The sequence below is a fragment of the Trachypithecus francoisi genome, unplaced genomic scaffold (assembly GCF_009764315.1).
Source record: "Trachypithecus francoisi isolate TF-2019V2 unplaced genomic scaffold, Tfra_2.0 Lachesis_group3, whole genome shotgun sequence".
NCBI classification, from domain to species: Eukaryota; Metazoa; Chordata; class Mammalia; order Primates; family Cercopithecidae; genus Trachypithecus; species Trachypithecus francoisi.
In genome coordinates this window covers 42,486,456-42,499,816 of record NW_022681468.1, presented here as the reverse complement: position 1 = coordinate 42,499,816, position 13,361 = coordinate 42,486,456, and the positions used below count along the sequence as shown (strand labels likewise).

Sequence of the window (13,361 nt, the reverse complement as noted above, 5' to 3'; positions counted from 1 at the left end):
GGTATGTATTTTTTCTTTTCACGGGAATAGTCCCAGAGAATTTTAAGAAACAAGGAAGATGTCATCCCCAAACACACACACCCACACCCACACCCACACACCCACACACACACACACACACACGCATACTTCAAGACTTAAGCTAAGCTTGGGTGCCAGAGGACAGTAGAATCAGATGAGATAGAAAGTTGTGTTTGATGCACCCATATGCACCCACAGGAAGCAGGAACCCAGAAGTTCCAGTTTCTGCTCCACACAGAGTGATCTGCGGTGGTCAGCATCCAGCCAGTCTTTACTCAGTCTTCTTGAACTCTGACCCAACTGTGTATCCTTAGCCAGATACAACAAATAACCTGTCTAGTTCTGATTCTAAAACTCAGGTGGACAGAGTATCATGAATGTAGAACGTTAAATTACAATCTTCAATATCAGAGGGAGAGAGTACAGCTTTTATGAGACATCAGTTGTTTTTTAAGAAAACTGGAATAAAGGACACACACCTTTACGTAAATGATATAGTTGAACACATAACTATCCTTTCTACAATATTCAGAGTGAGACTAGAAACACTTTCAGTAGCATTAAAGAGTGTGTGTGTGTGTGTGTGTGTGTTACACTGAAAAACCAGATGGCATGTGATATAGTGTAAGAAACATTGGACTTGGAGTCAAGGCAACTGAATTTTAATCCCAACTCCTCCCAAATCCCAACTTTAATTTCCAAAGTTGTCACTATACATACAACTTTGGAGAATTGCCTACCCTTTCCATTGGTTTCTTCACTTCTCAAAGTAGGCAAGGTGCTAATTCATCCCCAGTGCCCCTTCTGGCTATTTAAGGTTAGTTCTGCATCACTCACCTTGGGCACATCTTTATTTAATCAAATTAAAAGCATGTTACGCTGATTTTCCTAGATTAAACAGAATGTACCCAACTTGATATAGGAAAACTTGGTGTTTTCAACAATCTTACAGGAAGCAAAAGCCTCCTAGCTGGGTGGGAATAGAAGAAGCTAACCACAAGTTTGAAGGTTGGAAGGTTAAAGCATGTTCTATTTTTTATCTCATTCCCTGAAGAAAACATCCTATGGGACAAAAACTTCTCATTCTGCTCTTAATGGTATTGGCACTTGAGTATTTCCTCACACATCTACAATATGTATTATCATGTTTTGAATTTTTTTTTTTTGAGATGGAGTTTTCTCTTTGTTGCCCGGGCTAGAGTGCAATGGCATGATCTTGGCTCGCTGCAACCTCCAACTCTTGGGTTCAAGCGATTCTCCTGCCTCAGCCTCCCTAGTAGCTGGGATTACAGGTGCCCACCGCCACTCCCAGCTAATGTTTGTATTTTTAGTAGAGACAGGGTTTCACCATGTTGGCCAGGCTGGTCTCGAACTCCTAACCTTAGGTGATCCACCCGCCTCAGCCTTCCCAAGGGCTGGGATTATAGGTGTGAGCCACCGTGCCCAGCCAAAAATTGGTATCTTTCTTAATTGAGTTATTACCACGGAACTTACAAGGAAAGATTGCAATTTATTGTTGACTATGTGTGTGTGTGTGCATGTGTGAGTAAGGAAAGAAGAAAAAAAGAGGAGCAAAATCACAAGAAGTGGAGAAAGCATTAATTACTGTTCATCTGTGTAGAAAGTTTCACTTCACTTTGACAATTCATTTTATCTGTGATCATCATATCCTTGATTTCCATATAATTGAAAGCTAACTCTCAAATCCTCTACTTATATTCTAACATAGCCATAGCAAAGACGAAGCTTTATTTGGTTGTTTTGTAATCAAAATGTAATTTTATGTAGCCATAGGTATGAATAATTCTTCAGTGATACGTCAAAAAGTGTTCCTTAAACTTGTTTTTTAGTTAGAAGAAAAATCTGCAGTTTTCATGTCGCAGACATGTTACACATTCAGCTCTTGTTTTATAATAGGAATTTGACAAAGCCATTATAATTTTTTTCAAAAATGAGAAAAAGTATACTTTTATTCCATGTACATTCTGCCCTTTAAGCCTCTAAATTTCACTGTTTGGAATAAACTCATAATGTTACAATATATTAATAGAATTTTAGAAATATTATTAGAGAAACTTTTTAAAATCCCGTTTTAAAATAAGGATTTCTCCAAATTCCTATTCAGATCTGCTCATTATCTCTATCTTTCATGGTACAGAGAAATATTCTAATTCAACCAAATTTACTTCTGAAGCTTAAACTTTTTAATTTCTGATATAATACTACTTTAATTTTATCATTTATACCTTAACGATACAATTTATCAGAGGAAAAATATTATGAAAGTTTAAGATAACACTGGAATCCTAATATATCAAAAGACTGTTTCCTCTAAACCTATTGCTTTGTGCTTTACTATTGGGGAGCTTTTCACTTATTTAACTAAATTCAAAATAGCAATTTCCAACAAAAACCCAATTCAAACAAATTCCATAAAATGCACATTTTATTCTGTATCATGAAAAAATACCCACATTTAAATAAAGTGTGAAAAAAAGCAAAGTTAGCCCTCCCTGATGAAATACAGTTTATTGTGCTGGAACCCAGAATTCTTTTGGGCTAAAAGCTTCCACCTGCCAATTCACTTTTCAAAATGACCATTTCTTAAGAACAAACGTTAAATAAAGTGATAATCACCAGAAACTTCCCAGAAGCAGTTGAATTTTGATCACAATTATTTCATAATTGACCCTAAAGTCACACCATTAAAATATTTTCAAACATTCTGTCAGTGATCAGGTGATAGGTCAACGGTACATACAAAATTTCTATATTATACATTGCAGTATCTTTGTTTAAGTAGAAAAAAGGATCTGCTTAGCATGAATCAGATTTTGAAAAGAGCCAACAAGTACTGCTTAGCGTAATGGTATTAAAAACATTCCACATGAAATTTTTGCATTGTTTCCTTTGTTAATGCATGAATTAATTATTTCCAATGAATTTAACCCTTAAAGGCAGAGGCATTTTTTATACCCCCAAAATCTCACCAATATGGTTGCAGTGACAAAAACATTTAAGAAGTTGCAAAATTAATTCCCATAGTAACATTAGTGTTATAGTAGAATTTACACTGTAGTATACAAAATGCCACAACTAGTGTAAACAAAGTCACTAAAACATAGAATAAAAAGAACTCTATAATTTTCAATATATCATGAATCTGCACATTTTGTGTTGTTTGAGTACCAAGCACTTCTAAAAGTCATTGCTCTTTCAACAAACTACAATGGATGTTTTAGGGTAAAAAAATGGTTCTAAACTGGTTTCCACTTTTCATAACAATCACTTAAGAAATCTGTTTCTAATATGAAATGCATATTCCCTCTTGCTTTATTAACTGTGAACGGGTTATAAAGTGGAAGGCGACTGCTTGATGGAAGATGCTGGTGCAGTCAACCCTAAGGAGATGTAAACTACACTTATTCCCTCTCTGATAAAGGGTCATAAGAATAGCAATGTGAAAACATCCCTGCAGAGGTCAAAAAAGGAATCCTGACCACTGTTTTTTCTAAAAATGAAATAGGCTAATCTTGATTTTAAATAAAAGTGCATTTGGATTTTGTGTAAGTTGACAATTCATGGCTGTGACATAATATACCAATACTAAATACTTAGGACTATCAAACACTGTAACATGGAATTAAAAATGAATCTTTGCTGTGATTTTGCATAGTTTACTAGCTACGTATTCTTCCTGTTTGCAGTCTTAGTCTCATCAGGAACCTTTCCCGCTATAATTTGGTTGAAAAAGTTGAGGAGCAAATGAGGGGTCCATGACAACAATGGTTCTAGGAACAATGATAATCTTTATGTTGCTTTTTGCCAAAGTCCAATTTCTCTAACTCAATGGAGAGTCTGACCATAGAGGGAAGGGGTTACATTTTATATTATGAAATATGATTTAGCACAGAATGGGGATAAAATTACTTAAATTAGTTATTATGGATACTCAGTCTGGTTTATGGAAGCATCAAGGTGAATATTTTGGCTTTGAATGCTTTGGTCATTCAACAGTCAGTGATTCTGCATGAATGAGAGAGAGTGATCAGATCTTTTTGTTTTCCCCCCATCAAAATGCAGCCCAACCAGCCAAGTGCTTAGGGAACTGGGTTTGTAGGCCAGAACCAGAGGTTCTAAACTCACTGGTTGGTGGGAGAGCACTTATTTCTAAAGAAGGCCCCAACTTTTGACAAGCTTTCAAACTGCTTCCAAAGGTTTTGTTAGAACCTTAATGACAATGTGTCATCTTAAAAACAAATAAACAAAAGCTATTTAAAAGGCACCACACACAGAAAACTCATTAAAAGGAAGCAACTGCTATCCCTTCTCCACCCTCCCTTTTCCTCAGTTATAACTCTGGCCATAAGCTGCACTTTTTGGTTTACTGTTCTTTGACCAAGTGCCTTTACAGGTAGTACAAGTCATGGCCTCATTTAAATAATCATGCAGTGATCATGTAAAAGCCAGGATGGAAGTGAGCTGACTATAAAAAGCTTTGGATAGTGTCAGTGGGGTCCTTCACAGTCATTATTTTAAAAGTAGGATTATTCCTTTCTATGATTACCTCTGGTTCAGCTATTAGCCAAGTGAAAACAAGATGGTTTGGGCTGAAGATTCCAGCATGCAGTGTTGTAATATCTTGGTTTTTTCTCCTTTTCTCAAGACACTTGCTTTCAAAATCTCAAAGTGTAGAACAAATAAATCACATTCAGAAAATTAACATTTTTTCATTAGAGAAAATTTTTGAAACTCTCTGAAGTAAATATACATACTAGGAACTCATTAATTTTGGAAACAAGGGTACAAGTTGCCATTCTAAACAGAGATAGTTAATTGGGATAATGCATTTAATAGTGGCTTGGCCAAGAAGCCAACATCAGTGCAGTCAATAAAAATATCTGAATAATCTACTTAAAACCCAATGAGTCAAAAAATAAATTTTAAAAATAAATTCCAGAGTCTCATCCAAATCCCACTATTAAAAATAAAAAGATATTATAGAAAAAGTCCTGAATGACTCTTGCTTTCCTTAATCATTATGCATTATTTCTTTAGGTTAAAATGCAACTGGAAATGTTGATACCAGTGACTGTATGTGAAACATGCTTCTTATTTATAACTACATTTGACAGTTTACTTTGGCTGATGTCTTTCAACTGTTGGGAGAAGTAAATGAAAATTCCACTGTTGGGACAGGGCACCTTTTGCTTAAGACAGTATGATTTCAACCTCTGTCATTGACTCTGACCTACCAAGAAAAAACAAACATTTACATTCACATTACAGAGTGCAATTTTTAAGAATTATTTTAAGAAATCTTTAAAAGTTTGTGTCTGGAAAAACTTAGACTAGATGGTTGAAGTAGATAGTTCTTGTAAGGTCAGTATTCTACAAAATAAAGTTTTCTCCCTAAGGTCTGACTGCATGTGTTAGAAACTCACCTTTACCATGTAACAGGTATGCTATCCTGGACAAGCTCCTTAACTTATACCTTCATGGGGTTGTTGCAAGAATTAAATTTGATAACCTAAATAAAATGCTTATCATAGTGAACACTTGGTAAATATAAGCTTAGTTAACTTATTTAACTTCTAAGCCTAAGAGTAAAGAAGCAGATAGATTCTACTCAGTCTTTTCTCAACCCTCGCCTTCATCATCTTCCTAGTTCCCAGTCCAAATCCTCAGTGGCCCTGACCCTCATAAAGAATGCAAACACATGGGTCTTATCCTAAAAATGAAGTGATAGAAAATCTCAAGTCAGAATACAGACCAAAACTTATAATACAGAGCACATAGTTGAGAATTTTGTTATAAGAATGGCTGCCCATGTGGAATCATATATCTTGAACAGTTCATGATTAGTTTAATATAAAAAGTTTAAGGATGAACTACTCTAGTTTTTATTTGTATAAATGTAAGGGTTGTACATTTAGTTTTGTCACATAGATATATTGATGAACTACTGTATACCTTGGCCACTTATCAATATGCATACTTTTTTCACAAAATTGAGAATGTCTGCCAAGCAGTATGATTAAGTAGAATTAAGAAAAATCTTAAAATTTACCTATCTTTCTCTTCTTTCTCTCTTCCATCAATGGAGCTTCGTTCTCTCCAAGTTTATTTGATTCGTAGTTCTAAATTCCCAGAGAAGTATCAAGTTTTATGCTTACCTGCCACTAATAATTATTTAGCAAACTATGCCTCCTTCCATCAACCTCTGACCAGATAAATCTCTTCTAAAACCTAAAAGAACATTTAGATAAAAATCACATCACCATCAATCCCTGAAATCTCTTCTAAAATCTAGAAGAATATTGCGATAGAGAGTACATCATGGATACTCTTCTATGAAAGAATGAAAAAGTGATCATTTGTCATAATGTAATTTCACCTGCAAGAAAGATAATTTTTGTATTACCTAAGAGTGTGTTGATATAAGAAGGCAACAGCTATTATCTTTGTTTTCTTATTTATTGCCGGGGGAATGGTAGCATTTGGTACGCCAGAAAAGGTTAACTTGCCCATAATTACACTTCTAGTTTGTGGTAAAGCTAAATTCAGAATCCAAGACAAAGCTCAGATACTAATCTTAAAGTGTTTTCCAAAAGGCTGTTATCTTTTTCCCCTTTCCATTAAGACAAGAAGAGAAATACTTTTACACCTAATAGAAAAAATTATAGCACAACATTCACATGATTATAAAATATTCATATTTGAAGGTTATCCATGTATGATATGCACATTCTAGATAAATGTTCTCATTACCTACATGAAATTTTGGAAAACAAACTCTGAGAAAATTGCTTAAAAGATGAAAATCATACAAGATAGTGGAATTCATTAGGAATATGATGAATAATTTCACAAATATCTGCCACTGCACACTTCAAAACAGTCACTGCTCTGAAGGCTAATATTAAAAAAAAATTCCAAATGACTTTAGTTATATAAAATAAGACATCAAATGGACCAGATCTCAGAGGGTGAACAAAATCTCCTTAAACAGAAGGGAAAATGTGATTTTCATCTGGGCTCCAATAAGGTTCATTTTAATAATGGTACTTCAGTTAACAGTCACAGCTAATTTTCCTATTAAAGTGTTGATTACAACAGAAGTACACATTTCTTCTAGAGCAATTTCAAACCCCAAATTTTCCATTTATTCTTTGATATGCATAAAGTTTTTTGTAAAAAATACGTAGGGCATTTTTAGTCCTATACTTAACATGAGCTGCTACTAGCGTCATAAAAATGTTCCATTTTAACAATGAAGCATGGGCCTGTATTCAACCACTTCATTCATTTCAACCACTGTGCCTAAACCATTTTCAGTACCATTCATGTAGCTTTGGTATTGTCATCTGGCTTTTGTGTGCCCATTTGCCTTTTATCATAATCTCTTCCATCTGCTAGATCACATTTAGTGCAACAATATCCTGACGCAGACTGATAAAACTTGCCATTATGATACATCACTCACATTTCCATTCTAATTTGACTTTTGCTATTATGTTACAACCACCTGTCCAGGATACAGCATCTGATCTTACCTATTAATAACATCATAGAAAAATATTGAAGGTGCGTAAATTGCTTTGGAAAATGTTTGGATTTCAAATACATATCCATTTACTCCTATTAATACATTATTTAGAAATATAATATTAAAAATTTTATTCTGGATGCACCAAGAGCATCTATACAGTGTAGGAATAAAACATGCAGCTATCTGGTCCCCAAAAGAGCATCTACTGTCTATGTGCTAGCTGAGGCAACATAGAACGTGATTGTATCATTATTGCATGTATTAAAGCAAGTGTTCACCCTTCATTCAAATCTGAGTAAATTCAACTGCTAAGATTTGTGGAATCTGGGAACCTAAAAGACTACTCTATATACAATGTTTGCTGAAAACACGCATTCCTGCTGAAAACAGCGGGGTGCATTCAGCACCTCTTCATATCATGCACACAGAGAACAGAGATGGCTGAAAAAACTCTATGATAACTGCGCCATAAATAAACAATTGATACTTTCCCTCCTTCTTGAAAACTCGGAGTAATTCCGAACCATTATGTTTCTCACATATATGAACAATAATATTGTAGGTCGATTAGGTGAAACTCTATGTCAATGTCAGAACACAGTAAATATTTGCACCACTAATATGCAAAGGCATGAATTAGAACTTCAAATCATCATGTTGTTCACAGTCATTCTTTTATAGTTTTATACCAACAGTTATTTTTGAAGCACTGGCTAAAGTTAAACTAACAACTTCTGTACTCAGATTTTTATTTTAACCACACATTCACCTTTAAAAGCTTAGGCCAAACTTGACTTAAACAAATAGAAAAACACCCTGAAATTCAATAAATGTCAGAGGTCAAGAAAAAGACATCATCCTCACCATGAAAGCAACAAAATTCCAATTTCAAGGCTGATTCCTTACTGCATAATTATTTCATTTTCTTGTGTTTGTGGTAGGTAGATATTGTAGCATTACATGGAGATGTGCTCCCCTGAAAACTTCCATTATGGCTAATGGAAGTCATATGCACAAAGAAAGGAAAATGGAGCTCACAGCACATAACATAAGTTTTGAGACTCCTAGATTAAAGAGGCACATCTTGTGGGCATGTGAAGTTCAGTAGAAATTCTGAAATAGCAACTGTGTTTATAAATCACTGTTTTGCACTTCTCAAACGTGTCTTTCAGTTCTAGTGGCTTTGGTTGGGGATACTGGGAGATAGAAAAGCTCATACAAATGGGTATAATAGACCAAAATATCTCCTTCGATTTTGCCATCGCTTTTGCATATTGTTAACATATATGTACAGAAGGTCCAGTAATATATAAATTGCTCGCACATATTTTCAACTTCATGCAAACACTAACTCCCCTGCTCCCCATATTAAATGCTGTGCATGCACTCACTGAAAAGTATGCTTCCCTGAACAACTTCCTAAAATACAGTTTAGTCAAAAGAAATAAGTTCTCCTGGGTTCTTACAAGTGAATGTGTATTTTATTCTCAATCCATATCATTTAAGGGACTAGCTATATACAGGACAACTCTTTGTGACTTTTAAAAAAAAAAAAACTTGACAATAGGCACTTTCTACAAAGAGGATTTGAATTCAAAAGACTAAAATTCAGTCTCTAGTATCCCCCTTTCATAAATGGATCTGCCTGAGCCACAATAGTTTATTGAATCAACTTAGCAGAAGTCCAGCAGTAGAACTGTGTGCAAAAAGCTTTTAAAAATTGTACCCAGAAGGCCGAGACGGGCGGATCACGAGGTCAGGAGATCGAGACCATCCTGGCTAACACGGTGAAACCCCGTCTCTACTAAAAATACAAAAACTAGCCGGGCGAGGTGGCGGGCGCCTGTAGTCCCAGCTACTCGGGAGGCTGAGGCAGGAGAATGGCGTAAACCTGGGAGACGGAGCTTGCAGTGAGCTGAGATCCGGCCACTGCACTCCAGTCCGGGCGACAGAGCGAGACTCCGCCTCAAAAAAAAAAAAAAAAAATTGTACCCAGAATAAAATGATAGAAAAGCAGTTATCTGAGTTGAGCAACTTAATGTCTACTTCTTGGTTTGTTTGTTTGTTTTACCACATTTCATGTGTTATCACTACAAACACTAAGATTCATGTATCAACAATCCATACCAGTGTTTCATTCTTTCTAAGTTACAGACATGCCACAAAAATTTATCTATCTGTTTACACTCTTTTTTATTTTATATCATAATAGTTAGCATTTTGATATGATTACTTAAATGCTTTTTTTTTTTGTATGTTTCTTTGCTAAGAAGCCTTTCAACGTCACTCTTGAACATGTTTTGGAGATACAAATTTAGAGCATTCATAAGCTTTGGAAATTCAGCATCTCTTACGTGAATTGTCAAAAGGCCTTATACCCTGTGGTGCAGTGTTTCTATAATAACGTACACTATATTAATAGTTTAGTATTTATGGTGTTGATAATGTCAGCCTACAAGATGGCAGCTGTTCTCCAAGAAGGAGGGAGTAGGGATTTCCTTACATAAGAGCTAATGATTACTATCTAAGTATAATGTTAAAAAAGCAGAGGTATAGTTGATCAAAAATGTAATTCATGCACAAAACCCATAGCAATAAGTTTTCAATACCCCACACTGTTATCTGACTTAGCAACAAAACAGTCATTTAAATGGAGCAAACACCATCTGTAGGGGAAAAGAACCTAACACTAAGTTACAGAAAAATCCTATGGAAAGAGATCATAACATGGTACTAATAGTTTAAAAGACTGAACTCTTCCTTGGCATTAATCTATAATTTTAACTTAACAGAACAGTGAGAAAATGATAGCTTGATATACATACTCAGCCTGAGATCAAATTTGTCATGGCAACATTGGCAGGTTGGACCCTGATTCTTCAAATATTACATTGCCTTGGGTAACAAAAATCATACTCTTTTATTATAGAATAGAGATTATAAATAAATGTAAAGTGTGCATGCAGTCAACTGCATAATATACAAGCAATATCTATGTTTTTAATCATCATCTTCTTTGGCAGGCCAGAATCCAGCTGGACATGCAATATTTACATATCAAAATCCATGTGTGGTCATCATCTTGAAAGCAAGTGAAAATATATATATGTATATACTGTTTTAATATATTAACAAATATATATGTATATATATTAAAAGTGGATTTCATCTTTGTCAGATTCAGGTGATTCAGGCCTTGAAACACTAAAAATATCCTGACATGGTATCTGGGGAGGTACTTGGAGTGGCATTTGGGATTTGGGAGATGAGGCCTGGGGTATGCTTTTCTCTGACAGTATTTTTAAAATTTCTGCCACCTGCTTTTCTAGGGCAGTCATTCTGCAGCTGAGCAGCTGGATGTCCTCTTTGAGTTCGTGTTTGACTTCCTGTAGTGTGGTCTGTAAGGCCTGCTCCGGGATGGGATAAAACGGGTGCTTGGCATCAGCCTGGATGGGACTGTGCTCCAGCGGACTTCGGGCCTCCCCAGCCTTATCCAAACGAAGGTCACTTTTTGTAATTCCACTGTCACAAGAATCTGTTTTCCTTAGTGGGTTTTTGATCACACTGTTCTCTGAATCACTGCTCTTGGGATCCTCAGACAACAGCCCCATTGACTCAGCTTTAGTGACATTATTCCAGTCTTCCTTTTTCTCCTCATGGGCTCCCATATTATTCTTGAGTCGCAGCCACCCTTTTCCATTTCCATTCTTCATTCTTATTGGGCTGTTGACTTTGAGACATTTTTGGTCAGCACCGCCGTTGGGCTTGAGTTCCATGGCATCGCGGTTGTTCTGCTTAAGGGATTCGCTGGTTTTCACATAGGCCAGAGACGTCTGAATGGGAGTAATTTGTGACACAGTTACCACACTGGTGCCAGTGATGGAGGCTCCATTCTGTAAGGAGCGGCTCTCTACTTGGAGTTGGTTCCTCTCGGGGTCACCCTGTGTTGAGCCCTGATTCCGCAGCTCCTTCTGCTGCTTGAACTTCTGGAAGAGCTTTCTGACCGGGTGGTCCACAGGGATGCTGAGGGTCACCTCATTCTTCTGCCGGAGGCGCTCCTCCTCCTCTTTCTTCACATCACTGATCTTACGAAAGATGATCTGTGGAACGGGAGAGACAGTCATAGCCTGATTATAAAAGCAGATGGATTAACAGTTGTGTGACACTATGCTGTATGTGTTTTGTGTTACAAAGAAAACCCTTCAACATTCAATAAGATTATTTCTGAAGAAAAAAATCCGAATGCCATTTATGGAATTGCATTTATGAAATTTATGGATGCAATATGCCTTAAACCCAACATAGAAATGTTAGCTACTTATTTACTTAGTTCTAGTCCCCTACATATCAGAGGGAGAATTACTCAAGAGACAACTGAGTAGAGGTACTTTGCTTCTAGTTTATGTTCCCATTATATTACTGTTTAGTAGGAAATACACACACACACACAGATATATATATATATATGTATATATATGAGGAAATACATATTTATCCCTTAAATTTCTCTGTAATGAATCGCTACTTTTGTATGATTTTCCTTATTGTGTAGAAATAAGATTCAAAACCATTTTTAATATTATCCTCTGTTTGGGTATCAGACAGTAAAAGAATTCCAGGCTATACATGTACTGAAAAGTTAGACAGTTTAGCAAACGGCACCTGGGGTGGGTGAGGGGAGAATTTAAATTTATTTATGTGACCCTAGAAGGCAGAACTAGAATTTGTGAGAATAAGTTTCTGGGAGGCAACACCAGCTCAGCACAGAGACTTCATTGCAAACTGCTCTCTATCGAATAAACTGCCTCGAAAACTCATGATCATTCTAGCACTAAAAGGTTAAAACAGAAAGTATGTTTTTCATGTGACATGTTCACTGGATTGGAGGTTGAACTCTTCAATTTCCAAGATTCTTTAAATTTTAAACATAAAACTAAATACATAGTACAGGTGAAGGGTTAGAGATCCATAAATAAATGAGCATCATTTTATTTAAAATGTATTTTGAAGATAATAATGGGAAGAACTTATGATAACCCCATCAAAATAAATTTAAAAATGTTGGCTATATTAGAAATTGCCACATATATTATCAGAGTTGGAAGTAAAGTTAATGTGTGAGATTTTTGCTCAGAGTCCTGAAAAGCAAAGTAACTGCAGGTGAAGGCTGTAAGGAAAATTAAAAAAAAAAAAAAAAAAAAAAAGAGTTATATAAGATAAGGCACTTTCAGAATCAGACAATTTTATTACTCAAGGAAAATTACTTACCTTGATCGCCCTCTGTAAGTTGTTGGTTAGAGTAGAAACACATGTGAAGCATGCATTCTCTAACCTGTAACAGACACTCAACATACATTGGGTCTCTCTCCTTGAACTCTCATAAAATACTCCTATCTGAAACCATTTACTATCCTTTGAATATTCAGCAGCTGCCTGGAGTAACATATAATCATTGATTTTACACCAAAAACTGATACTGTTGATGGTCACCATTAACAGAAAAGTCAGAAAGGTAGGAATTCCCCTTCCAGATAAGAGTACATTTTCTAAAATGAGATTGATGCACTAAATTCAGCTTATCAAGTGGTAATAATTTGTATTTTAAAATAAATTCAGTAACTGTAAAGGCCAATATATTTTTTTCTTGTTAGTGGCACACGAAATTGGGTCTTTTAAAAATATGTAATAATAATCTCAAATTCTGATATCAAAGCTCCAGCAGTTTAATTAGAAGTCTTTCAAAGGGTTGACACATTTCTTATGCTTCCCAAGTAAACATAGGTTGTAC

At 35.6% G+C, this 13,361-nt stretch overlaps 1 protein-coding gene across 2 annotated transcripts in view; it reads right to left on the bottom strand.

Annotated features, from left to right (window-relative positions):
- Nucleotides 1-9,814: 9,814 nt before the first annotated feature.
- Nucleotides 9,815-13,361, bottom strand: part of KCNH5 (potassium voltage-gated channel subfamily H member 5) — a 351,127-nt gene continuing 347,580 nt past the window's right edge. Inside the window, exon 11 of one of the 2 annotated variants that reach the window (XM_033187796.1) lies at nucleotides 9,815-11,673. In XM_033187796.1, the coding sequence (XP_033043687.1) occupies nucleotides 10,726-11,673 (948 nt within the window). In that variant the 3' untranslated portion in view covers nucleotides 9,815-10,725. The remainder of the gene's footprint in view (nucleotides 11,674-13,361) is intronic. The other variant, XM_033187797.1, reaches the window with a different exon arrangement.